This window comes from Perissodus microlepis, chromosome 14 (genome assembly GCF_051167445.1).
Source record: "Perissodus microlepis isolate ML-2025 ecotype Zambia chromosome 14, ASM5116744v1, whole genome shotgun sequence".
NCBI classification, from domain to species: Eukaryota; Metazoa; Chordata; class Actinopteri; order Cichliformes; family Cichlidae; genus Perissodus; species Perissodus microlepis.
This window is the reverse complement of record NC_140474.1, coordinates 30,368,966-30,396,765: the sequence shown is the minus strand read 5'-3', so window position 1 is coordinate 30,396,765 and position 27,800 is coordinate 30,368,966. Positions and strand designations below refer to the sequence as shown.

The window sequence follows — 27,800 nt, the reverse complement described above, 5'->3', positions numbered from 1 at the left end:
AATACGTCCAAATCCAGGATGACATGATTGATGGAATAAGGTGTGAATCTTTGACCACTTAAAGACTGAAGTGACCTGTCACCTAAACAGAGCTGATCAACAAGAATAACTGCACCTCACTGAGATATCTGTACAAACTACAAGCCAAAATTAATACATCTCCTTAATCCATTCACATTAAACCAACACACGACATTACTCAGTCTTCTTTGCATTCAGTTTTATTGTGAGTTGCTTAAAAAGCATTAAGTATGACTCCCAGGGACAGTTTTATTATGATCTTTGGAGAGTGTTGTTATAAACATACAGTCCTAAAAATGCTGTATGATAAATATTATGCACAAACCAGCATCCAACAAAAGTTTAGCTAGTCGCTTTAGGTGCAAGATCAAAATTTTAAAATGGCATTACTACTCTATACAGAACTGTTTTAAAAAAGCCCACTGGAGATATGTGTCCTATCACTATGAATCAAGCATGTATCGATCCTTTTTAGCACAGTTTCTTCATCAGGTGCGCTTGATTAATCTGTCTGGGCATGCAGGTGACCAACTGTGTACAGTGTTGTGTACAGTGGAACAGCATTGGTAAATTAGACTAAATCAAACACACCGACTATAGCAGACTATGATAAATCACAGACCGATGTTTGCAAGGGTGTCTCTACTCCCGCTCTGTTATGGCAACCAAGTGGGTTTCAATTTCTTCTTCAGAGAGTGTCCTGCCAGAAGGAGAGGAGGGAGGAAAAGTGGAAGAACAGAAGTCAGACATGGCCATGTAAAGTCCTTCAAATCAGAGAGATTCAAATCCTGTATAATTACCAGACTGACAAAAAAATAAAAAGCATCTGACAAACAATATAAATGGAATGAACCAAAACAAAAAAGTAAACTCGTATTTGCAATAAAAGCACCTAAAATAATAAACAATGCCACGTTTCTTTCAGGGTAAAAATCTAGAGCAGAACCTCAGTCATGACCCATGTGGTGAAACCAGTGTGTGAATGAAGTTACCTGAACTTAGGTTTGTCTTTGGTCACTACGCCGATCTCCAGCTCACTGGCCTTGAAGTCCACTGACAGGACAGAGGACAGACAGGAAATGGCCAACTGGAAAGACAGGAAGGAAAATACAGAAAAAATCCTTCAGTCAGAACATTAAAGAGGATTTTCGTGTAGAACTTCACAGACTAACAAGGTGCACAGAGGAGAGAAGGGCGAAAGGAAAATGTTGTTTCAGGTGCGTTTTCCTACAACACAGGTTGTATTGCAAGTCATTCAAAAGGTTTTAATAGTTTTGAGGAATGCTGGTTGATTCTCTGGCATTGGGCGATTTTCAGGCTTGGTTCAGTTTACACTTGGTTAACTGGCCTGACTCCAACATCATGAACAAAATCATGGTTTACACCTGCTTCTATGGTGTGCTCAGGTGACCACTAGTATTCAGGTTAAAGGCCAAGTCAGATTTGACGTTTAAACCACTCTAAATGTTGACACTGGCTGAACAAAAAGGGAGCAGGACAAAAGAAAAAGTACCACCACATCTGCCCTCGTGGCTCATTTTTCAAGGGACACATCAGGACACATTAGAGTTTACACTGCAAAAGATACAATATATGGACTAAAGTACAGGCCTACACATTATACCTACAGAATCCTCTTGGTCACAGAGAACCCAGGCCGTGAAGCTCCAAGTGCACACTCTTCTGTTGACGCTAATGTCAGAGAAGGTTTGAACCTCTGCAGTTACTGAGTCAGCTGTGCGCCTCAGAACTCAGAGACCCCACTCTGTAACTTTACATGGTCTCGCTATATGAAAGCTGAGTTGCTATGGTTTCTAAAAACTCAAACTTTGATCTGATCATGGAATACCTAGGAGGGAAGAGATTTCTGCAACGGTGGCATCCTGTTAAAGTACCACACTCAAATTCTGTAAGCTCTCTACAACGAGCCATTCTTTCACAAATGCTTTTAAAGTAGGGCTGCCACGATTAGTCGACTAATCACGATTACGTCGACTATTAAAATCGTCGACGACTAATTTAATAGTCGACGCGTCGTTTGAAGCTTTGTAAGATCCCAAAAGACGCAGGAATAAGTAGTAGTATTTAAGAGTGTAATAACGGACTGAAACAGAAGATGGCAGCACTGCATGTACAAGGATGCCAGCTGCCGTTAAACCCCGAAGAAGAAGAAGCTCTGTCCCAGAATTCATAGCGCAGCCCAGCTCAGTTTCCAACAATAGCGGCAGCTAGTTAGTTTTAATATTACTCTTATTATTCTTTCTGGGTTACAAAATAAACGTTTAACATATTTTTAGGCGAGAAAGTAACTGTGTAAACCTCAAATATCTGCTCAATTTATCAAGACACCACATATTTTCAAAAGCGCTCCGACGTTTTCGGAGACGTCTGTTACCCACTAGCTCGATAGCTAGCCGGGGGCAAGGCTCACTACAGCCCACGAGAACACCGGACTCCAGCAAATCGTTTTCAAACCCACCACCGTCTTTCGCTACTCAGGTTAAACATATATAAGTCACTTAGATAACTTAAAAATGTTATTGTTTGGCTTTTTTAGTATTTATTTGTTCCTGAGTAAATCGGTTTGGCTGAGAAATAAAGTTTTTACACAGCTGAATAAACGTCAAGCAGACAACTGATTATCAGAAGTGTGAGATGCTCGAGAATATAGTCCGGTGTCCTGTTATATTTTAGATAGCAAGAAGCAGACAACTGAGTTTATTAAACTTCACTGAAACAACCTGCAGATTTCATTAAAATTTAACAAACTATCATCTTGTCTTTATTTTTAGTTAGCACATACCTTAAACACTTCAAGCTGTAAGCTAATAATAGCTATATAAGAGCAGATGCATGCTGGTGCAATAAGCTGTATGTTTTACGTCCAATGGACGCATGATCTGATTAGTCGACTAATCGCAAAAATACTCGGTGACTAGTCGACTATCAAAATAATCGTTTGTGGCAGCCCTATTGTAAAGGCAGACTGCATTGCTCGGTGCATGACTTTGTACTCATGTGGCAATGGGACTGGCAATACTTGAATTCAAAGATTAAGAGGTGCGGCCCAACACTTTTGTCCATATAGTGTATGTCGTTAAATACATCATAGACAACTCAGCAGGCAGTTTTAGCGATCGTCACACAAAGTGTATAATGCCGACCACACACTAGAAGACTTTAAAAGCACTTCTGAAGCATCTAGAGATGCTGTGTCTTGACTGAAAGTTTGTAGTCATAGATTGTAAGATTTTGAAAACACTGGGAATTTTTTTCAGGGTTATTATTTCCAATTAACCAAATTGCCTTTGACAATATCACACAATGCTGGACAACTGAGCATTAAACAGAAGGAGCTGCATACATAAGGTGCCACTGAGAATGAGACTGGAGGAAGAGAAGCTACTGGGAGTCAACCATGTTCACGAAAGTGATTTGCCTGAGCCATGACCAAAGACTTACGACTGACTCAAACGTGGGTGATTCCTATGGAATATGGAGACGACGACAACACCAACTTAAGGCAGCTTTGACTGAGACAATCAAGATGACAGAAAACTGCCAATATTTTGTCGTGACACGGGACATTTGTCTTCGACGCTGATATTGCCTGAGAGTTATTTGGTGTAAGGCCAGCATCAGTGATTCTTTACAGGTGAGATGACCTGAGACATGTAAGCAGGGTTCATGTTACTGTCATACTTTATGAGGTAAGTTCAGAGTCACATGAATGGCAATGTGAAACTGTTATAAGGACAGGCTGCTATGGTTCATTGTCACTTTGACCTGTTTGCTCACAGGTCATCCTCTTGTAAATCATATCTCAATCAGAGATGCTGAAATCATGCAACACCCTCTCCTTCACTGACATACAACCACTGAGATGTTGATATTCTAACAAAGGTAAAAGGACAAGTGCATCAGAGGCTGCTATTCTGGGAATGAGCAGGTATAAGAAAAACAAATTCAACAATGTATGATGATCTAATCCTAAGTGATGCAGATCATTTCAAGGCAGTGACTATACCAGTGATAAAGGCACAGATTTGACTTTTGCAGGATGTAAAAACATCCTGTATAGCGGCAGACAGGAATCCAGTGTTTTATTCAGGGACACTGTTGTTATACCTTGGACTTTCTGTTGGAGGACAATCCTTTCGATTCCACCCAGCAGCTTTTACCACCACCGCATAACTCATCTTTTCGACTAAAATTGGAGGCATCGCATCAACAATTCAGAGAAAGTGTGTTTTCATCAAGCTTCATTTTACCTGCACTGTCCTGTCATGGTTCAGATCTGGCTTTTTCTTCAGCTTCTTCTCCAGGTAGCTGTTAGCCTCCGTCTGTTTGGCTCCAACCGCCGTGGCTCTGAAGCCACAGTAATAGCCTGCCGGGTCGCATTTATAAAGGACAGGACCGTGCTGGGGGTCAATGGCCACCATGATCATACCTGGGAGCACACGGGGACAACTTAAGACAGCCGTCCTTCAGATTGTGAACATTCAGTGCACATGCAGTCAGTCTTTAATGACTGCTTGTGAGCTCTTATATGTGTTATTAATGTGTGCCTTAAACTAAACTGTCTTAACTATTAATTATATCTAAATATTAACGCAAATAGAATGTAAAAATGCACGTAAGCGCCCACTTACAGCAGCCTAGAGGTCTCATTTCAGCATTCTGCGTGTACACCTGAGAGATATCAGCCAACCTGCGACACAACACGTCTGCCGTGATGTCATAACCAAATTTATACTTCCATTCCCCAGCTTCCACTCGGGCCCGGTGAACCTGGGAACGACTGTCAGCTGCACAGGAACAACAGGATTTGCGTGTAATTACACACAAAAAGAACATCAACACTTTAACAACACATACATCACGTCTCATATTTATTCATTATTATTTATGACAGCACAGCATACACATTATCGTAATGAAACACATGCTGTTAAGTGATGTATACATACCATTGTGCCCGGTCATCACGCAGCCAATGCGAGGTGTTAGTTTGAACATGTTGGTCACAGTGGAAGAGTCCAGCAGCTTATCCTGCAGGAAAAATTATCCAGCTTTATAAATCTAGACACTGCAGTATTTTGTCAAAGTAACAATTTAGACTCATGAAATGCATCTCCGATGGTTTTAAGCACTTCATTATACATTTGTAGTCAAAACTTTACATGTACTCATCATGAGCATGAATGTCAAGGTCTTTTTGATCTTCTGATAATTTATTTTTTCCTTTTTTTTTGTGATGTTCTTTTTCCAGGGTCTTTTTCTCTAATTCACATAGGATGAAATGTTTATACATGGGATCAATTATATACAGACACCCACACTAATCATTGGTTAAATGTGCCTTAGCAAGCTGGACACTTTTGGTAGCCATCAAAAAGGTTCTGGTATAATTCTGGCTGGATATATGACCAGTCATTCTGCTCGAATTGGTAGAGTTCATTTATTTTGGTTTTTAGGAACATCATGACATCTGAAGCATAGTCCACAAATTTTCAACAGGGCTAAGGTTGGTTCTTTGGGTACTGCTACATCTTGTACCAGTACCACTGGTACAAGATGTAGCAGTACCACTGGTACAGCAAAACAGCCCAAGGGCAATTTAAGACCACTACTATGCTTGACAGCTTATACAGTGAGTGCTCTTAGGTTTGAAAGCCGCAGCTTTACTCCTCTAACATACCTCTTGCCATTGTGGCCAAATAGCTCAATATTTGTCTTGTCTGGCATTAAAACCTTTCTCCAGAAGGCCTTTGTGGTCTCCGAAAGACCCTGCCTTTCACCCTATCATAGTTCCAGCCCTCCTGTAACCCTAAATTGGATAAATGAATGGGTCTCCTGGATCATATCTGGATCCGTGCACACTCCATAACATCCATAACTGCAGTGACTAGATGATGAAGCTGACATAGGAGAATAAAAAACATGCCAAAGGTGTGTTTGAGGCCCTATCACGTTATATACAGGGTATCTTATTCAAGCTTTTTGCTGACATGCGTTGAGTCATAAGTGGCCTCACTGTTTGGCTTCAGCTCACATCAGCAGCAGCAGCATCATCACTAGTGAGACGCGTTTGAGGTCTTACCGGAACTTTCTTTTGTGTGACCACCACCGAGGTGTCCTTACCCCGGATCCCAACGGAGGTCAACCCGCTCTGAGAGATGGCTTTGAAGGCATACTCTGCATCGCAGCACAAGACACATATGAGAAAAAATAACAACATAAACCTCCCCCTTTATTTTTTTATTCTGATTATTTAATTTATGAGGGGGAAGGCACCGAGTTTGCCCCCGCAACGTACACCATGATAGTTATGAAAACAACTTAGAGGAACTAATTTTTTCTCTTTTCGGGATACTTCAAACACTAAAAGCACATATAAAGAATAAAACTAACTCAAACTAACTACTAACTGTGTGCAGTTATTTATATTGTAATTTAACTAGGTTATAAACATTCAAGCTTGAGTAAAAACAGGTATAGCAACTAGTACGTGTTCAACTTGGACGCTAACCGTACTCCGCACCGAAACCAGAAGAAGCTAGCTACTTTTGCTCCATCATGGTTTTGTAGTGTTGTTTCGATTAGCAGCAGCAGCAGGTAGCTCACACCTGGTAATGACTGTGCTACTACACTGTACACTAGGCATGGTCCGGGTTTACTGTTAGCTAACACAACAGAAAATGTCCCTTACCGACTTGGTAGAGGCGGCCCTCTGGTGAAAAAATGGTGATGTGTCGGTCAAAACCTGCGTTCGACCCTCGGGACATCTTCCTCCTTGTGACCTCAGGTGAACTTTACTCAATATGTCTATATGAGCACGCAAATAATCGATACTTCGTGTGTTTTTCAAGAGTCAGATAATAGGAAATGACATGCCTGTGCTACTGCCGTGAAAGCAGGCTAATGGAGTAACTTCCCCGACAGGATTTTTACTTTCTCTTTCAGTTTTTCGCTCAGAGCGGCTCCATGACTGGCCCCGGCCGCTTTAATTGGATGGCAGCGGCAACGAGGAAGTCAGAGACTTTACCAGTTAAACTGGCCCTGTCGCTCCTCCCGTGCGGACTAGGACAACCATGACTCATGACCCCCATAAAAGAGTGAGAGGACTCGACACTCCCGAGCAGAAGTGGCAGAGGGAAGGGATGAATGGATCGTCTGTCCGTGCGCGTGTGCGGTCCCTCGGCTGCAGGGGTCCGGATGTCAGAGCGCAGGGTGGGCTGCTGGCTCAGCGACAAGAAGCGCAGGAGGATGAACCTGGACGCGTTCATACGGTTCTGTGCGTAAGTGTACTTATTGTTTTACTATGAGGCTATTCAACTGTAAAATTCTCTATACTGAATGATTTGTCAGCATAGTCTTGTTCATTATGTGTAACATAACAACATAACAATAGACTATAAGCATTTTAATATTTTTTCCTACAGAGACCATGGAGTGGAAGTGGTAAAGGTGAGTTCTTTTCGCCCATGAAATCACCTTGGCTGTGTGTTAAATCTTTTGCAATCACAATGGCGAGTCAGATGAAATGCGAGGCTGAAGACTGGCCAGTTTTTTTTATTTGTTACGTATTCGTGTTGATAATTACAGTTTAATTAGGACGAGTGGAACAAGCCAGTGTGTGAGTGATGCTGTGTCAGACTCCAAGGAGTAAGATGATTGTAAAAGCCCAAGTTAGGAGAAAAATTGTACTTTTTTTTAAGTGTAAATGCTAAAAACTTTCTTGTTTGTGTGTGTGTGGGCGAACATGCTTAGCATTGCATGTCTTTGTACATGCGTGACGGTAGACGGATGTTTTCATACTTGCTTGATAGCTGTGACACTAGATTAGGAACACTATGCGCTCATAGTCACATACTTGCGGCCACAACATTAGCAGTTAGTATCGCAGCCACCTGCGGCCACCTGCTATAATCTACTTGTAGTGAACTTGTAATCCATCCGTGATCATAACTGTTCAGACATTTAACTGCACGCAAATATCTTCATATACTACTGCATGGGTGTGTAAAACCACCTGGGTGTGTTTTATGGTGATTTAGATTTCAGGAGCAGATATCAGGAAGTGACTCTTTTTTTCTTGTCTGAAAGATTTGCTGGTGCCTTAAAACGAAGTGTGAAACAATACCAACAGAAAATCAAAAGAACTGTGTGAACAAGCTCTATATATATTTCATGTGGTGTCTTAACCTTTTACATACTGTGTGATGTCATGCAGTTGACCTTGCTTCTGGAAGTTATTACGAGTCACTGTGTTGCAATCTATTGACTGTAGGTGTGCCAGTGACAAGGCCCTGCTAATGTACATAATTATCTACTGGCTCTGTGGTTTGGTTGTAAAACGTCCAATCCCTCCTGAAGCCAAGACAGCTGTCACACGGTGTTCCCCAGAGGTCAACTCTTTTGTTTTTTTTCTTTGTTCTCTTCTCGAATCATATAAGTCTTAAAGACAGTGCTGATTTTCTATTTGGTTTTATTTATATGGCACCAAATCACAAGAACATTCACCTTCAGTCAGATTCCCCCCCCCCCCCCCCCCCCCATGACAAGGCCCTTGGTCATAGGTTTCCAAGTGTTCTAGGAAAAGTGGCCACAATTCAAAGAAACACCCCTGCTGTCCTTGCTGCTGACTACCGGTTGGATATGCAATGATTTCAAACTTAAAGTAATAACACAGACTCATTTGATCATGTCTTGTAGCACGCACTTTTTTGGGAGGCGATATTCAAATTAGCTTTATTCTTGTTTTATCACTGTTATAGACAGAATGGGGATATTATCAATGCTAACAGTAACACCTGTGTTTTTCCTGCTCAGCCATTTGAGAATTTGACTTTCTATATTTTTAGATGATCTCTTCTTAATTGGTGCAGTGATCAGCTACATGTGCTAAAACAAACTGCCATTTGCAACTGTACATTTATTACACTTCAAGACTGCACAAATGAAGATAATATGAGTGATAATATGAGAATTTAGCTATATTAAACTCCTACAGCATAGATTGGCTACATCTAAATTATGGCTTCAAGCTGCACCACCCTGAGCACGCCCAATCTGATTTGACCTAAAAGATAAGCACAGTTGTTTAGAGACAGCCCGAGAGCGCCAGGTTCTGTAGGTTTAGTGGGTGGGTCATGTGGTAATTGTAAAGTTAGTGCTTTGATCCCCAGCTCCTCCAGTCTGCATGTCAAGCGAGATACTGAACGTTGAGCTGCTCCTCATGCATTGATTGGAGTGTGTGTGTGTGAACATTATAAGGTATGGATATGTGTGCGAATGGGTTCAGTTCAATTAAAAAAAAATGTATTTATATAGCACCGAATCACAGCAATAGTTTCCTCAAGGTGCTGTATATTGTAAGGGAAACACCCTACTGTAATACAGAGAAAATCCCAACAGTCTAATGACGACCTGTGAGCAAACACTTGCTGGCAGTGGGAGGGAAAAAAACTCGCTTTCAAAAGGAAGATACCTCCTGCAGATCCAGTCTCAGGGAGGGGCAGCCATCTGTGAGACCAATTGGGGGTGAGGGGAGGAAGACAGAGATTTTAATAATTAATGATTAAAAACAGAGTTTATAAATGTGTATAAATATATAGAGACTGAAGAAGAAACACTCAGTGCATCATGGGAAGCCCCTAGCAGCCTAGATCTATTGCAGCGTAACAAAGGGAGGATTCAAGGTCACCCGATCCGGCCCTAACTACATGAAAAAGGAAAGTTTAAGTCTAGTCCTAAAAGTAGAGAGGGAGTCTGTCACTAATCCAAACTGGGATTAAAGAATAAGATAATGAAGCTTGTAATAAAAAGTAGAAAATTCTATATTAAAAGAAGTCCATCAACATAGCCTGTACATTTTTTTTCTATTGTAGATTGATCTCACTCAGCCCCTGGGCCCTCAGGGACCCTTTGACATCATCCTTCACAAGCTGTCTGATGTAATTGTGGAAGCTGAGCACGATAGCCAATCACAGCAGCTCCTTGATAACTTTCAGGTAATGCTGCACCTATTTAAACTATTCATGTTCCAAGTCCAGTAAACTGTGTGTTCATCTGGGGCTGCTGACGGAGGATACTCCAGTACCCTCTGCGTGTAGTCTTTTAATCTCGGGTGTTAATAATAATGGTGCAGCTGGACGTTTTCATTAATGAGCAGTTAGTGACTCCTCTCTCTTTCCCACCACAGAGTTATGTTTCAGCTCATCCTGACACAGTGCTGCTGGATCCCCTGCCTGCCATGGCTAAACTATTAGACCGCTTTGTCTCATGTCGGATAATGAGCCAACTGAACAGTTCACTCCGAGGTGACTGCAGCTTCTTAGCCCAACGGTAACACAGCTTACAGCTCAATTGCAGATATTAACAGTTACTCATTCTTCTTTGTTTGTCAGACTGGCGTATCTGCAGTCCCCCATGCCTCGAGGTCCACAGTGGCAGTGACCTGTCATCCATTCAGCAGGCTGTGATAAGACAGGGCCTAACATTTCCTCTCAGTCAGTTCACTTAATGTCTGTCCTCCACATTTCTTACTTATTATATGTGTCTTTGTGTGCATGCATGCATGTGTGTGTGTGACTGAAGCCTGGAGGTAACATGCAATTCAGTTTTATAAAAATAAAATACTAACACACAAACACTTCCTCTTTTCCTCACCTCAGTTTGTAAAACCAGAGTGGCACACGGCTCATATTCACATGAGGTAGCTGATTTGGTTTTTCCTGCCTCGCAAAATCCCACTTGATATCTACTAACTACTAACTGTAAAATGTATTCTTGTAAGTTTCCATTTCTTAATCTCATGTGGTCTCCATGTGCTGCAGATGTGTCTGCTCTTCAGTGCAGCCAGTCTGGCTGATATCCATCCTCCCTGTGTGCTTCAGAGTTTTGTGAACCACGGAGCCGTTTTGTACAAAGTGTTTGTGGTAGGAGACAAGCACTGCTGTGTAGAGAGACCCTCTATCAAGAACTTTCCCTCCGGCCCCTGTGGTCAGTTTCCACCCCGCCAATATTCCTTTCGTCTTTCCCGTCTTTTATCATTTAACTTTTTTTTTAACTCACTTGCATCGCCCTTACCTTTCTTGCTTTTCCTTTCGTTTTGTGTCCCTTCCTTTTGAGTTCCAGCATTTCATTTTCTCTACTACTTTTACTATCTTGTGCCACTGTTATCACCTAGTTTTGCTTTCTGTATAACTGTTTCTCTTTCTCACTGCCTGCAGACAGGAAGACCATCTTCTTCAACAGCCAAAAGGTGTCCAAACCAGAGTCGAACTCTAATCTCACGTCTGTGAGTAATATTTCGGACTTAGTTTAAAGCAACAGGTCAAATGCTGCTCATGTCCACCATAAAATGCCACATCTCATATTCTAAGGTGGATGAACATATGGTGGACCCGCCTTCTCCCAGCTCAGATGCTGTGGCCGCCCTCGTCAAGGAGCTTCGAGCTCAGCTCGGCATGGCCCTGTTTGGCGTGGACGTCATCGTCAACATAGGAACGCACGCGCTCGCCGTCATCGACATCAACATTTTCCCAGGTAGTGCCAGAGTACACAGTGACTTACACACAGGAAGACACTGTCGTTTTCTGACGCGCTCTTTTCTCTGCTAGGCTACGAGGGCATGCCTCAGTTTTTCTCCTCTCTGCTCAGCCATATCCAGTCAGTGTTGGACAAACACGCCGCTGCTGGTTCGCACACTACAGGTGGTTCCTCTGAGGAAACGGTGGGTGTTTGTCACCCCAGGAGTTGATCACGGATTGGTTTCATCAAAAGGATAAGCAAAACTTGATCCCGAACTTTATCCTCTGCAAAACACACTAATTACTTTGACCTGCTAATTGTCTCTGCTCTGTTAAGGTCAACAAACAAGCAAAAAAAAGGCAACCTACAGTACTTGAGTATACTTTTCTGTTTATTGATTGACAGGTAGCATAGAAGAAGATACAGCAGGCACAAAATACAGCACTCTGATTGGCCAGTAATATTACAAATGCCTTTTTTAATCACTTTTTTCCATATTGTGTCATATGTCCTCTATGCTGAGCGCGTCACCTCCCCACAGACGTTTCCTGCAGTGATCCTGCTGGTTTGTGAGATTCATTTTGTATTTCTATAGAAAAAGGAACTACAGTACATTCATGTTGATTAACCTTTGAGCGAACAAGCATCTCCTCTTTGGAATAGATTGCTATAACATCGTCAGTGTTGATTCATAACGGGTATTATTACCACGTGTTTACACAAGTTGACCGTCGGCTTGGCCAGTGTTCAAATACATAAACGTATTGTAAATCTCGGCCTTGTAGAAAAAAGAGAAATATTTGTATACGAGTACCACATGATGCACTTTGATTACATATTAAAATACATTAAATAATTCAGTATTTGGCTAATTATTGCATTCGCGTGTGCTCTAGTCTATACTGTGTTATTGCACTAAGTGGGCCTCCAGTAGCAACCCTGTTAATCCTGCACTAAGTGCATATCTGCCCAGTGTCCTCTTGGGGGCGGTGTTGCTTCATATTTCCTATGACCTTGGCTTACGGACCACATATCTGATATTTACACAAATGACATGACAGCCATTAAAACTGGGATGTAACACTACCTAGTATTTATCGACGTTATTGTCGGTGTCACTGTTACCAAAAAGACAACAAATGGCTTTAGTGTTTCCTCTCCTCCTTTCTTCAGCTCCTCCTTGGCTTGTTAAGATAAGAGTGCAAAGCTGGCTGAGAAACCTGAGGTGACACTTTTAGACCTTGTAAGCTGTAAGTACATCACCTCCTTCTGCCACATGATCAACCAGGCAAAAGACAAACTTAACGTGTGATGTACGTGCAAGTGTGTGTTTCGCTCGTGTCACCCCGGTTCGTCGCAAACAGTCTGGCTGTAACAGTGCGTGCGCCAAATGAAACAAACAATCCTCATTTCTACTTAAGTCGCCAAAGAAATGAAGAGGAGATAACGACTTCCTCCTGGGTACAAATATCAGCAGTATCGTTAACAGTCGGAACAGCAGGGTACACACAGTTATCAGTTATTGCACAAAATATACTGTATATTAAAATACACTAACTACTTATAATAGGGAAACTGTATTTTTTTTTCCTGAAACAAGAACACGCCATCAAAGATGAAACCTTCAGAGTACAAGAAGCGCTGATTGCTATGATCGTGACTCTTCGTGGCTGACAATCTGCAATCAAACTAACATCTGAATGAAAGTGCTGAAATGCTATTGCATCTATCGCCTGTCTACCTCACGCACGTTATTTACAGATACTCGAGAAGACAGGGGCAACGGTGATGAGCACAAGCTTTCAGATTCTCTGGGAAAACTACGTCTTTTTCTTCAACACAAAAACACATCCAAATGACCAAAAGAGAAGAAAAAAGAGTATTCTTTTTCCCTCCAGGCAATCTAAAAGCAGAAATGAACCAACAGTATGTACACTTTGCACTAATGTCCATTTACAGATTCCTCTGAGTGTTGAAGGGATTTGAAGGCTGTTAAATGGAAACTGTGTGAGCCGAATGTGTGACTGTGAATGCAACAAAGGGGTTTTGTCATTCTGCTGTGCGTGTGGGTTATGGGTGTCTTATCCTCTGCGAAGTTCCCTCAGCTCTGCAGCCACTTTGCGTAGCTCTGCTTCAATCTCCAGCAGCTCCTGCAGATTATAAAACAGTTGCACAAGCCTGGAATCAGTGCATTTGTAATTTGAACAGATAAGCTAAGAGAAAGCATATTTTTCAACTATCCCAAACCACTGTCAATGTAACAAGAGACCCCCCCCCCCCCCCAAAAAAAAAAAAAAAACATGCAATAATAAATGTTCCATTTAATGGAGTCTGGTCAAATTAAATTGACTTGATTGGTATACACTGACTATATACCAAGCATATTTACCTTAATGATTAATTGTTTGAATAAATGAACCACTGATTTTATATATTTCAGTTGCATTTCACTCAGACGTTTTGGTCTTAATGCTTCATGTTTGATTTTGTAAGTGTAAAATCTTTTACTTTGTGATATACTGAATATTACAGTAACATACTTTGTGATTTATCACCTTTTTTTAACCGCATGTAATGTCCTCAGATTTAAACTTTGTCAGTATTTGTTTTAGCCAATTAAAAAAGTTATCTTACTTCAGTTATTTATTTGTTTATTTATGTGATTAAAAATGAGATTATCAAGGTTGCCAGGTCACATGACCCCTTTTGGTTCTGTTATTCCCAGAGAATTTTAATTTATTTAATAAAATGTCATTATTTGGTGTCCCTTTAACAATACTACATCACCAAGGATGATATCGTGATTCTATGGGTTCCATCCCAATAACTACCAAGTAACTACAGTATAATTACACTGTAATCTGCAGTTAAGCCTGAATGTACTTACTTCTCCTTCATCTTCTTCATCCTCCTCTTCACCCTCATTGTCTTCCTCCTCCTGCTGCCCCTCCTCATCCTCCCTGACATATTCATCCTCATCTTCCTCGTCCTCCCCGTTTCCATCCTCCTCCTCCTCACCCTTGTACCGCTCCCGCTCAAACTGCCGTGTAGCTTCATCGCTCGCTTTCTCCATCACTCTCTTCTGCTGGGGCTCCTTCACCTCCACCTCCTTTGCTGCCTCTTCCTTCTTAAATCCAGTCTCTGTTTTCTCAGAGTCGGGCTCTTTGTCTCCTTCCTCGCCCTCCTCCTTCTTCTTCTCACTGTCCTCCTTCTTCTCTTCCCCCGTCTTCTGATCCTCATCTTCCTCTTTCTCCCTGCCCTGCACCTCCTGCTGTTCCTCCTCCTGCACCCGTTTCATCTTCCTGACGAGTTCATCCAGCTCCTCTTGCTTCTCCTTCCTCTCCCTCTCCTGCTCTGGCTTGCCCTTGCTGTCCTGCTCCTTGAGCAGCTCCTTCAACTCTTTTTCCACCTTCTCTTTCTCCACCATCAGTTCCACCTCATTCTTCCTCCTCTCCTCGAGCCTCTGCTTCTCCAAGTCCTCCACCATTTCTTCCTTCTTTTCTTTGTCCTGCTGCTCCTTCTTCTTCTTCTTGTCCTCCACCTTGTCCTTGTGCTCCGTCCCAGCGCCTTTCTGGATCTCCCTCTCCTTCACCGCCTCATACCTCTTCTTTTTAAGCTCCTTCAGCAGCTCTTTGAGCTCTTCGTCATTTCTCTCCTCCTTGCCTTTCTTGGCGAGCTCTTCGGCAAGCAGCTCCTCGAGCTCCTTGGCTCGTTCCTCCTCGTCATCCCTCTCTCTGTCTTCAATGCGCGGCTCCTCCATCACCTTCTCCTTGGTGTCATCATCCTCTGTTTTGTCTTCTTCCTCTCCCTCTGTCTCCTTTGCGAGGTTGCTCAGATCTCTCTCGTCCTCGCCCGTCTCCTCGAAGTCATTCTCATCCTTCTCATCATTGGCCAGATTGTACTCGTACCGCTGCCGTTCATCATCATGCTCCTTATCTCTCTCTGAAAAATGGAAACAATCAGTGTGACATAAGAAAAGAACAAATATAAGTGCCCATGTTTTATTAATATCTTAAAAACAACATCAGACTGAGGCAGTGTGAATTTATGTGTACCATCATCAGCCAGTTTCTGCAGCTCCCTGAGAAGACCCTGATGCCTGTGCACCTCATCAAGTTCATCTGCAAAAAACAATTAGACACAAGCGAGCCTAATCACCGTGCAATCAAACCGCACACACCAAACCCTGCATGACACCATCTGATCTCTTAAGAACAGCTAATTGGTTACCTACCTGCTAGCTGTGGGCCACAATCATGCGGTGACCCATCTTCATTCAGTGTCTCCTGAATAATACATTCAACCTAATGGTACAATACACACACACACACACATTTTACAGTTGAGTAATTAAAAAGCAGCAGAGTGATGGATGAAATTCAAAAATAAAGTCTTGTTCCTCACCTTTGCATCATTAAGGGGTGAGATTACTGGCCGGCTTCCCACTGAAACACAAACACAGACAGACAAGCAGAGTGAACACGGTGAGGCACGGAGGGACAATTGGACTAAAAATCAATGTAATCAGCAGTTTTCTATCAGTAAAAGGAGCTGAAACCTTGCACCACAGATGAAGTAGTTTGTTTACTTTCCAACCGTTTGCTCTGTGCGAGCGTAGGTGGAGCTGTTCCCTTGTTAATGTGCTTAACTCCCAGTCCCATTCTCTCTCGCACTCCAGGATGCAGTTGTTCCCAGAAGCTTTAGCTCACAAGGTCGTTTCCCACCCGGGTTAAATCAGTCACCAATACCACGCAAGCCAGCATGTCATTAAAGGCACACTAAGCTGCTCTGCCGGTGCCTTTTACTCACGGTGATACACTGCATCTAGCGAGGACCGAGAATCCATGTTCATCCTGCAGCCTGCAACCCTCTCCTTCATTATTGCGCACTGGGAGCGAGACTGTTTGAAGTGTGAGACGTGATGCTGCTCAGTTCCAGCAGCTTTATTCACTCTTTGTTTACAAATGTCATCGCACATGTTAACTTTACTTTACAAGATTGTTTTCTGTTTTTTTTTTAGTGGTACTTCGCCATCACAATTATGAAGAAAATCATGCATAAATAAAGGTAAATATCATCAAGTCTGGGCCCCTGACATAAAAAGGGAAAAATAAATACGTTTTTAACTGTCATAATATTTTTTGACTGACTTAAAATGCCTAATGAGCGTTTACTTCTATCAGCATGAAGTGCATTTTTCTTCCAAAGCCACCACTGCCAAGCATACCACACTAACAGTGCCACCCAAAATACTCAAAGGAGAATTTCTCTAAGGAAGTTTCTAAGGAATTACCCACATCTACAAAAAATATATATATCTCTGAGTCACATAATGGAAATCAACATTTGTTTTGTTTTCTTAGTGTTTCTCATCAGCTTATTTATTAAAACCATGCGCAATTCACTTCACTTTGATTGTGTCTATCAACTAACAACAACGGTTTTGTTTGAAAGACTCCATAAAGGTTCACTTCATCAAACATGACTTCAAATGTTATGTATTCACAAATAATTATAAATAATAAAAGACACTGAGGAAAATTAAAGCTCTGACTTATATCTGGGCTCTGTGGGATCGCAGCTCGCAGCCCGATCAGTGCAGGATCAATACGGGACCAGCTGATACCACTGGTGTCCCCTCGCAGACACGTGAGCTGCCTACAGTTTAGCCTTTTAACAGTCTGCATGTCCATGTGATGACGAAGTGTGTGTGTGTGTGCGTGTGTGTGTGAAAGCTGGGACACCCCAGCGCCATAATTATCACTGATCTGGCTTTATATCGGCTTGTCCGCTCAGAAATGAATACATCACGTGTCCAAGTCAAATTAGTGGAGTACACGAGCTGCTCAACAAGCCCCAAAATGTCTGTCTCCATCAGAAATAGGTGCATTTATTATGGGGGGGTTGAAGGATGCGCAATATGGAGTGTTGGCTTTGACCGATGTGGAGCGGCAGTTGCATTCAGGAGTATTTTATATCCATTTTAATGTAATAATAGATTTGGTTGTATAGTGTTAGGGTGGGGTTATTGCCCTCACACACTGCGACACAACTCTAACCCACAGCTTGTAGTATCCTCTATAGGTTACTGACAGAGCTGTGCGCCCCTGCAGACACGCGCGCGTGTGTGTGAGGCACGCTTCCCCCTGGTTCTCACACCCCGCACGCGGTCTGTTATAATTGATTACGCTGGCTCTAGCAGCGGCTGGCGCGTGCAGCTGAGCATCACGCGCACGTGTGCGCTGTTCCGCTCACCTGCGCGCGGAGCGTTTTCCATTTGGATTTGTAGCGGACAAAGCCGGGAGTCCCTAAACACTGAAATACTTCTCTGTGTATGAAATGTGTCTACGGGCAGAAGCAGCATCGCCCCACAGGCACACAAACACAAAGGTGGGCGCACAACAAATTATGTAACAACGCTCCTGTTTAGCCTATTAGTCTTAAACCCCTGCGGATTCCGCCATTAGGTTAGCATAAAGCGCCAGTCTGCGCCACAAAGTAGCGCTAAAACGCGTTTATTGTGTCTGTTTCTATCACAAAGCCGGCTCCATGGCGGTAAAAAGAATAGCTGAGGTAGTAGCGTGTAAAGAACTGGGTCGTCTTCGGCTTAGCTTGCCAATTTTTTGCCGCCACTTCACACTAAAAGCGCCCTGCGTGCACACAGTGTGTGTGTTTAATGGATGTGATGAACGCTTACCTCCGACGGCAGCCCAGAGAAACACCGCGGTTATCAGAATTCCCATAGGATCCGGGAAGTGAGGCTCCTGCAGGAGATAACCTTGAAATAACGGGCTGGATCTTCTTCACACACCCGCCGAGCGAGGTGGAGCCGAGCCGCGGAGCACAGTCCTGTGTGTGTGTGTGTGTGTGTGTGTGTGTGTGGTGTCAGGTGACCGATTAAAGCCCAGACCGGTGCCAGAGAATCAGGTTGACGTCCTGTACTTAGCAAAAATATTTGCGCATCAACTCTGATAACAGTAGGGGCATGCAGCTCTCCTTGGAGTCAAGTGAAAATAAATTAACTTAAACTGCGCTCTGTTTAAACCCCAGCCAACAAGCTCTTCAATGACACTATTAGGATAACACTTTGATTGCAGGCTCCCTGTAGGCTCCATCACCTCCTCTAGCTGCTGCTCAATTATTTTAGCAGATCACTTTGAAACAGCTGGTAATGTAAGGCACATTAACAGGTCTGTATGTCACCTTTGGGAGTTATTAAATATCCAACTGCAAGCTCCCTCCTTCAAAGGCACATAGTGTGTTTTTGTTGTAGAGCTAATCCATCTACAAGGTCTATATATGCAGCCCCCTGAAAAAAACAAAACAAAGTAACGATATTGGAGATATACACACTTTTTTATTGCTTTTTTCTTATTGTTCCTCTAATTATCCAGACAAAAGACACCCGTTTCATTACATTAGACAAAGGAATCAATCTATTTACAGTGGTCTTCTTTCAAACACAGACAAACTTAATTCACTCTCAACATTTTTTATTTCTTTTGAGGGACATGGTCAATCAACCAATCCACTTGCATTAAATAAACAAACAGTTATTTATGTAGACGATGGCTTCTGTTTAGAGCGTTGAACTTGTGTTAGTGTCATCTAATTTTAGGAGCCGGCCTTGGTGGTGGGTAGCGCTGATTGGGTCCGATGTATTTCAGTGGAGTGTACTTTGGCTTCTCAATCACTTCCAGACTCAAGTAAGGCTGCAGGGCTCGGGGAACACGTATTGTTCCCTCCTGGTGAGAGAACGTAAGGAAGTATAGTCTTAGTTTCAAAACTTCTTGAAAACATATGAGAAAAAAAAAACTAGACTTTATCAATTCCTGTGAAAAACTAAATACACCCTCACTACTTCTATAAGAATTAACAGCCAGTTGGTGTTTTTCAAATGCACTTAATTAATTGATTATCATTGAGTGTGAGTACCTTTACAAAAAGCAGAACTTTGGGACTTTGCTGGTCTGGAGCATTCAGGTGTGTGTTAACACGTGCTACAACCTCCCTAAGAGTGGACATCCCAGCAAATTTACCTCAAAGGTCGGCTGTGCAATGCTCCGAGAAATTTAATGGTTAAAGTTCATGATGGCACAATTATACAAGTACGGGTTGTTTGGAAGTGTTGAAAGGAGAAAGCCTCTGATGTAGAAACAGAGCATGGCAACATGAGTTAGGTTTGAAAAGCTGCCTCTGAACAAACCACAAGATTTCAAGAACAAGTCCTCTGTGAAAACGTAAAACCACGCACAGCCTATCAGCACCAACACAACGATCCAAACACAGCAGCAAATCAAAAGAAAGGCTGAAAATGAAAAAAGAAAAAAAAAATCAACCTGCTACAACAGCGAAAATGTTTAGCTCAGGTATATGCGATGTCAAGGTATCCATCTTTTACTACAGTTTAAATAAGGGGTCTTAAACTTAAAATATCTGTGGGCCACTTCTGGTTCTGTCATCTCATGTGAGGGACACTTTAGTGTTCAAGTAGTACAAAAAAAACAAACAACCACGAAAACACCCACAAATATTTCCAAAAACGTAGTGTTTTGTTTGTTTTTTGAAATTTCACATTTTGTATAACAAGACAAAACTACTAAAGTAAGCACAATTATTGTTCTCACTCTTAACTAACTGAAGCCTTTCACTGAACTACCAAATGAACAAACTGGTACTCTCTTTCTGGCCAGACACGTGCCAGCACTTCCGAAATAAAAAAATGCAGACCTAAGTGTACACATTCGTTTTGGACTACGAGTGAAAATTGTTTTCTTTACAAATAACTCTCTCACTGAACTAACACACCCAATCCCTCATCGCGTTTGTACTCTCTGCTCATATTGCCTTCATATTAAGTCATTTTTTCCTTTTTTTTTTTTTTTGTGTCCCGTTTGGATCTTTAGCCATTAGAATTGTTGTCTTAAGGCCAAGAAAGATGCCAAGCGGATTTATTTTACCAAGTGGATCATCATGGCCTTGCCATATTGGTCCATTTGATTGACCTTTATTATAATTATGTATTTATTTTATTTTCGGTTGATACAAACGGGACAGACGTGACTGGGGGATAGGACAGGGAGAAAGAATGAAAGAAAGAGAGGGAGAGAAAGAAAACCAAAGGGGAGAAGAGACGGTGAGAAGGGGGGGAAGAAAGGAAAAAACAAACAAACAAACAAAACGCCTGGATCACCTGTATGGAGAAAAAAAACAGAAGAGAAAGCAAACAACAAAGAGCAACATAATAAAAACAGCACCATCACAATAAACTAGCTAGCAGTAGATAACAGTAGATACTAAATAATAAACGATATTGTGCAGCACGCAAGATATGACATTTTTTCCTTTTTAAAGAACTTATTTTAGCATTGCACTCAACAACAAACAAATCCTCCCTAACAAAAAAGTAACTTCACGTCAATATAAAGTAGGGGTGATGTGGGCCGCAAGTGGCCCGCTGGCTGCGAGTTTGAGACCCCTGGTATAGAGCCTGAACGTGACAGCTCAGTGGGTTTTCGAAAAAATTAAAAGATCCTTGATCTTGAAGTTCACCTGTACCATTCAACCTCAACTTCTGGCATGAAACTGTTTACGATAAACAATCTGGAAATAAACCGAGATTTCCATTTGAATCCCTGACTCGGTTGCCGTTTCCACTGCTGCAGTGAGACTTGCCTTTTACAACTTCTAACCCTTCTGTGGCTCTGTGTGCCGATTCAGAATTACAAAACAAATTATTCTTTGCAAACACAAACTGTCTTGTGGCACATAGAGTCACCAGCTTTCTTTACACTCAGTAAAGAAGTTGTCTCTCTCCCAGCAGCCTCTACTTTGGGTTTTCAACATCAACTTTCCTTTGTTGTTCCACTGTGGCGTGTGCATTGGGCGCATTACTGCAGACAGCTGCTGTAACTAGGTCGAGTAAAATTTATTTAGAACCTCAAGTGTATGTGCAAAGTCCCAGAAAAAAATGTTTGGAAGGGTAGGATGTGAGTTTGACAGAAGTGATTTAGAGAAACATGAATCACAACAGTCACAACACCACAAATATTACACATTATACACCGTGTTAGGTAGATGAGCTGATGTTTTATTATGAGAAAGATGAGGGGAATATACTACAGAACTGTCTTTCATAATAATGTGGGGGAAAAAACTAATGTGGGGGGAAAAATGCTGCTGGTGTCTTACTTTGGTTTGGTGAGTCTCTAGGATGGCGATCACTGTTCGGGGGATAGCACACGCTGTGGCGTTCACCTAGGATGAGGAAGAAAACATAGATTACGGAGGTGGTATATCTAACCAGCAGCAATATACAGCAGTGCAGCATCATCTGCAGTCTTACTGTGTGGGCGTACTGCAGACTGCCGTCCTCTCTCTCATACAGGATGTTGAGGCGTCTACTCTGGTAGTCTGTGCAGTTGGATGCACTGGAAACCTGAGATACAGAGGATATAAAATGAGCAACAATTATAAAAACCAGTCCTTAAATTTATTTATGCAGGAGTGGTGTGAGTCGCTATTGACTGTACAAACTGAAAGCTTCTTGATTAGAAATAGAAATGAGGTAACTGGAAGTAAGTAGGTAAATGGGTAATATTTATATAACAGGGCTGACCTCTCCATAGCTGTTTCTCCCAGGCATCCAGGCTTCAATGTCATACTTTCTGTGTGCCGGAGGGCCAAGTTCCTCTGTCGGCATGTCTAGCACTCTGAAGAAGAAAATAGTCACAGCTAAGGGTCAGATCTCAACATGTGAGGGATGTGTAAAGTGAAAGTAGTGCTGCATTTTCTGTAGACATTGGGTGACTTGAGCTTTAAATCTACTTTTTTTCTGTTTCACTTCAAATTCAAGACAGAACGGGGTTCAACCAAACTCACTGCTTTATGACTACATGGGATTGTAAGCCTGTCAATGAGCAATTTAGAAGCATTTCTCCCCAGACTCGACCCCTTGGATATAAAATGTCATCATTCTATCCTTTTAGACACATGTTCATATTTGAATGGCCAAAAATGTGACAGACAAATCCTAATCGGGTCACTTTCCAGTCGAAGTTGAAGGTTTGTTTTGTTTTTTTGCTTTTATTTTTTTCAGAAGTACTGAAATTATTCCAAGCTTTACCGAGAAGAAGAGGGACGAGGTCATAATGTCACCAACACATGTGACCTGGTTCTAGCCATACATGTCCTTTCCACAACATTACCTCCACCATGTTTTACAGTTGATGTGTGATGCTTCTGATCATGAGCCGTTTCTCTCCTCCTCCATACTTTACTTAAACACCATTTTGGTTTCATTTGTCCACTGATTTATTTATTTTTTTCAGAACTGTTGAGGCTCTTTCAAATGATTTCTGGCAAAGATGGCCAGTGCAATCCTTCTTTTAAAGGATGTACCAGTTTCCTATATCTGATAGGTTTCTTTGGTTTTACAGCCTAATGGACTTTTCCACTTTCAATGGAAAAATCTCAATTTCTTTGGACCTCATATTGAGATTTCCAGTGAACTAATGGAATAATAAGGGCACAAACCTCACCTGGCCAAGGAAACTAAACACTACCACGCTAATAATGGCCAGAAAACCCTTGTGGCCCCAATATGTTCATTGTGTTGCGCACTGAATTTGACATCACATCCTGTCTTGCTTCAGCCAGTCATGCACATCTTGATCTTTGTAACCTAGCCAGCTGTGCCATGGCCACTGCAGCTGAGCTGAAGAGACTACTGTACGATCTTGTCAGTCTATACTGCCATTTTAATGATATACCAGTACAGAAGCTCAGAGACACACGGATATACAGACGTTGGAACAGAAACCTTGAGTTTGTAGTGGGAAAAAACAAAAAACACTGGACAAATTGTTGGCTTCTGTTTTTGAGTTCTTCTCCTCCTATATCAGCACTTATGTGGGAATATTGTCTGAGTGGCGACACCTAGTGTTCAGAAAAATACTGCAGCGTCTTCCTGCGTCTTAACGGTGGATATAAATAAAAGTGACTGTGAGATGACATTGTGGAACAAAGCGACCACTGTAGTGGGTATACAGAGCCACAGAAACACAGAAAACAGTGTTTACACATCAACACTAAAAATACCTTTACACTTAATATTTTATATCTTTGGTCTTATATTGTTATGCTCAGCTTTTCCATCTTTCCTCACTACACAAAACTATTTCTTACAACCAGTGCAGGCATTCTCTGAGAGAAAACGGGGGGAACATCGGCATTTTGCATTTCAGAATATTTCCACAATGTACAAAACTATCATTTAGTCCGAGCTGACTGGATGTAACAAAACAAAGAACACAGCTGAGGAGACAGTAAGACTGTGTGTGTGTGTGTGTGTGTGTGTGTGTGTGTGTGTGTGTGTGTGTGTGTGTGTGTGTGTGTGTGCTGACCTGTAGTGCAGTTCCAGTGCAGAAAACATCTCTTTTTGCAGACTGACAAACTCCTGCAGCAGCTGCGAGCTTTCTTCTCCTGTCTCATCTGCCGTCACTCCAAACATCTCTACCTGCACAGACGCACATAGTAGTTCAGCGGGAGGAATTGTTTATTCAAAAGCAAGCAGCCGCACAAGCAAATAACCATTTACATTATCATTGGTTTGTCCGTGTACAGCAAATGTACACTTTAAACTTCTGTGTGGCTTCTGACCTTATTGAAATGATGAACTCTGTAGAGCCCCCATGTCTCTCTGCCTGTGTCGGTCTCTGCTCTGTAGCAGGTGCTGCTGCACACCGTCCTGCACACAGACACGACAGCATCGCATTATGTGTAATTATTCCATATATCTCAAAGTAAGAGGTGGGGTGTACCTCACCTGACAGGAAGGTCCTTCCAGTTCACTGCATGATCCATGAAATAGCCTGAGGGAAGAGATACAAATGGATGCATCCAGTTTACACATTACCACCCCTCTCCAGATTAAAGAAACGCAACTAAACGTACAGAGATCCACGAGAGCTTTTCTTTACTGAAACCTGACTACTGATAAGTTGATGGACAGCAAGACACACGACATCTCACTTCAGCAATCGATCGAATGCAGGATTGCTGTTGGGACTAAGCAAACTTCTCTCAGTTACTACACTCGATAGCTGTAGGCTTACTAAACAATACAACACACTGTTGCTGTATTGATAAACAACCAACTGGTTATTTGAAACTGTGAGGAAATAGACAAAGAAGCTTTACCTGCCACCCCAACCTCTCCAGTTCCAGCCAGGTTGAGGTCTGGGAAACGTGCAGGGTCCAGTGAGTAGACTTGTGAGCTGTGGGCATTGGGCTGCATCCCACAACCCTCCTGGAGGTGGGTCAAATCAGAGAGCAGAGTGAGATTATCTGTGGCTGTGCCCAGTTACTTCAATGAAAATTTATATATAACTGCAAAACAATTCATTTAGAATAATTTAAATTAAAATTGTTCTATTTAAAATTCAAGCGGCAACCTTCACGGCTGAAAAATGAGGCTAATGCAGATGTGCTAGCACCAAAAGTGAGTCAATCCCCATAGACTCCCATGTTAAAATGCTCAACTTTGCTACAGATATGAACATGTTTATGGCCTGGTTTTGAAAAATGGTTTTCATCTCTATGGCTAATTACAAAGGTTATGACAAGGTAACTATGTGAATGACTCAGTCATTTTCATTTTATTAAGGCTTTAAGTTGGGGGCATAGCCACTTTGAGTGACAGGTGAGCGCCTACTCGGCAGTAAAACTGAGCTCCTAAACTGTGCTTATATCTGGCAAAGAATAAACTCAAAGCCTTAAAATGAGGCTGAAAGACGAGACTTCACAGAATAGTGAGTGTCTTGATGGATGAGGCCATCCTTTATGTATAGTGTATGACAAAAGTATTTTATTGTGACTTTAGAAACTTGAGCTTTGGTACTCACAAACACTGCACCCTTCAGCATATCAGGCACAACCATGGGAATGAAGCCCTGTAGGAGTCAAAGGAGGAATCCATGTTTGGCATGTCTAGATATTATATATATATAGATATAATAATACACACTACTAACATTAATTATCCGGGGATCACATCAAATGACCAAACACACATACCCGTCGCTGTAGCGTGTCAAGGGCAAAGTTCTGGAGTGCAGCTTGAAGTCTGGCCCCGGCTCCTCGAAGATAGTAGGACCTGTGGCCTGAGACATGAGCTAGGTGCCTGCAGCAGTGGACAGAGGAAATGTGAATAGCGCAGTTTATTTAAATTAAAGTAGCTTGTACTGTATATTAGACAGTGTTATAGTGGACATACAGTACAGTGAAGGACTGTAAACAACAACCAGAGTCATCTTCACCTCTGCCTGATGAGTCCTAACTCTTCCCCCAGCTCTACATGTCCTTTGGGCTTAAAGTCAAACTCTGTACCAGAAACACACACACACACACGTTTGTGTCAGCATTCATTAAAAAAAATATTAGGTAATCAATTTAAATTTTAGAAATCTGCACTTCTCATCTCATTAGTCACCTGGTTTCAGTCCAACAAGCTCCACCACCCTCGCCTGGTTCTCATCTCCTATTGGCTGGAAAGAGCAAGAGAAACTTAAACTTAGTGACTTGAGCTTCACAGTAAATCTCTCCCAAGCAGCTCAGGACAAAGTAGTGTGTGTGCATAGTGTGTCCTGACCACATCAGGGTGTGTAGTGTTGGGCAGCCTGAGTGCTCGGCCATAGTGTTCCTCATCCAGCTCGGTCTCTTTGTGGTACAGATGATTGAGTCTATTGCGGATCTCTCTGCCCTTCTGAAGAGCTTGGTTGTACTCTGGAAGCTAAAGAATAGAAAAGAGCAAAGACTCAGAAGTGGTGCCACATGAGATTTATTATAGGTCAAAAACACAGGGCAGTAGGAAGGTTAACTGATTCAGTAACAAAAGAGACGAGGTTCTGAAGTGAAACTTACATTGGCGAGGGCTTTCTTGTCCTCCTTTGTCTGTGAGGAAAAGATCAGTTAGGTCACAGAAATCTACTCTCTGACAACAAAAACACCTCAAAGCAGAGTAAATGGTGACGCAAACCTCGATAGAAACTGAAGTTCATTCTGGTTATAATGTTTAGAGCTGTAATAACTATTTCTCACCACTAGTGCTCTGACTATATCACTGATGCGCCGCTTCTCTTCCTCCAGCTCAGAGATTTCTGTCTTTACTGCCTGGAGCTCCTGCCACACACACACCTAAAAGGTACACAATCAGGATGATCGAGTCAAAAGCAAGCACATTAGACAACAGTAATATTAAGCAGGTGTACATATGTAAAAACACTGAGAACCGATGAGTCAAATTTAACGCAGTCGATCCAATTTTAAACAACTGCTTTGTTTTTTGTTTCCCAGATAATTTCATGGTAGGATATCTTACTTACAGTCACAAGTATTCAGACCAAAGACGTCACTTTTTATTATGGTAAGTAGAAAAAAAGTGTAGTTTTAAGGTCAGTCAGCATGGCTAGACATTTTTGTCAATTTTTAGATCCAGGCTAGATTTGCAGTGCCCTCCATAATGTTAGGGAAAAAGACTGTTTTGTTTTGTTTTTTGCCTCTGTACACCACCACCACAGTGGATTGCAAATCAGGGAATCAAGATGCAATTTAAGTGCAGACTTTCAGCTTTAATTCTCAGGGTTATAAAAGATTTTGTATGAAATCTTTACACGTCTATGTATCAGTGGGAGTTTGTGGGATCACACGTTTGGAGCGAATCATGTCCCAGTTACATTTTAAGCAAATGCATGTGGAGGCTTATTGTAAAAACAGATTTTTCAGTGAAGCGATAACACCCAGGAAAACTTTAAAAAATAGTGACATAATATAAAATTATGGTGTTTTAATGCCACAAACAGTACTTAATTAGTAACTAAAACCGCTTACAATTTTCCTCACATCGTCCCCTCGCAGGTCCCCTTTCCTGCTCTCTACATTAGCTATGACTTTGTCAGTCTCCTCACACACAGCTCTCATGTCCAGCTCAGGCTTGTCACTGTAGCCTTCACGGACATGCTCGAACAAACGACTCCGGACTCCATGCGACAAGCGATGCGGGACAAATACATTTACGCTATGCACTGGACACTGTCTGGCTACCGGCTTTAGCACAGCAGCTGCAAAAACCCCAACTTTAGCGACCATGCCGATGCAGGTCGCCATGTTTGTCTCTTTAGCTGAGGATGCGTTCATGGAGGTATAGGAACAATCAACGCCATATTCTGTTTAGGCTCTTGCTC

General features: G+C 42.1%; 4 protein-coding genes across 5 annotated transcripts; 1 reads left to right on the top strand and 3 right to left on the bottom strand.

The window, feature by feature from the left end:
* Positions 1–205: 205 nt before the first annotated feature.
* Positions 206–7,048, bottom strand: LOC146374189 (proteasome subunit alpha type-6-like). Its single transcript, XM_084950589.1, has 7 exons — positions 6,734–7,048; positions 6,125–6,219; positions 4,992–5,073; positions 4,674–4,829; positions 4,293–4,471; positions 1,014–1,108; positions 206–721 (listed from the first exon to the last, which is right to left on the bottom strand). The coding sequence occupies exons 1-7, from the start codon at positions 6,807–6,809 to the stop codon at positions 664–666; spliced, it is 741 nt and encodes a 246-aa protein (XP_084806715.1). The 5' UTR covers positions 6,810–7,048; the 3' UTR covers positions 206–663.
* Positions 7,049–7,074: 26 nt separating this feature from the next.
* Positions 7,075–12,163, top strand: LOC146374188 (inositol-tetrakisphosphate 1-kinase-like). 2 transcript variants are annotated; one of them, XM_084950587.1, is made up of 10 exons: positions 7,075–7,322; positions 7,467–7,491; positions 9,915–10,037; positions 10,229–10,346; positions 10,434–10,535; positions 10,701–10,741; positions 10,863–11,028; positions 11,259–11,326; positions 11,412–11,574; positions 11,649–12,163. In XM_084950587.1, the coding sequence occupies exons 1-10, from the start codon at positions 7,189–7,191 to the stop codon at positions 11,786–11,788; spliced, it is 1,080 nt and encodes a 359-aa protein (XP_084806713.1). In that variant the 5' UTR covers positions 7,075–7,188; the 3' UTR covers positions 11,789–12,163. The 2 variants fall into 2 exon arrangements, with proteins under 2 accessions (XP_084806713.1, XP_084806714.1); XM_084950588.1 differs by lacking the exons at positions 10,701–10,741; positions 10,863–11,028.
* Positions 11,933–18,544, bottom strand: LOC146374187 (uncharacterized). The gene is made up of 6 exons (XM_084950586.1): positions 18,257–18,544; positions 15,964–16,004; positions 15,794–15,863; positions 15,615–15,680; positions 14,447–15,501; positions 11,933–13,709 (listed from the first exon to the last, which is right to left on the bottom strand). The coding sequence occupies exons 1-6, from the start codon at positions 18,300–18,302 to the stop codon at positions 13,641–13,643; spliced, it is 1,347 nt and encodes a 448-aa protein (XP_084806712.1). The 5' UTR covers positions 18,303–18,544; the 3' UTR covers positions 11,933–13,640.
* A 352-nt stretch (positions 18,545–18,896) lies between these two features.
* On the bottom strand, positions 18,897–27,747 carry sars2 (seryl-tRNA synthetase 2, mitochondrial). The gene is made up of 16 exons (XM_084951602.1): positions 27,448–27,747; positions 26,659–26,754; positions 26,482–26,511; positions 26,210–26,350; positions 26,051–26,105; positions 25,878–25,941; positions 25,636–25,741; positions 25,464–25,511; positions 24,760–24,868; positions 24,386–24,431; positions 24,220–24,307; positions 23,964–24,076; positions 22,178–22,271; positions 21,905–21,997; positions 21,751–21,816; positions 18,897–19,304 (listed from the first exon to the last, which is right to left on the bottom strand). The coding sequence occupies exons 1-16, from the start codon at positions 27,721–27,723 to the stop codon at positions 19,164–19,166; spliced, it is 1,566 nt and encodes a 521-aa protein (XP_084807728.1). The 5' UTR covers positions 27,724–27,747; the 3' UTR covers positions 18,897–19,163.
* Positions 27,748–27,800: the final 53 nt, after the last annotated feature.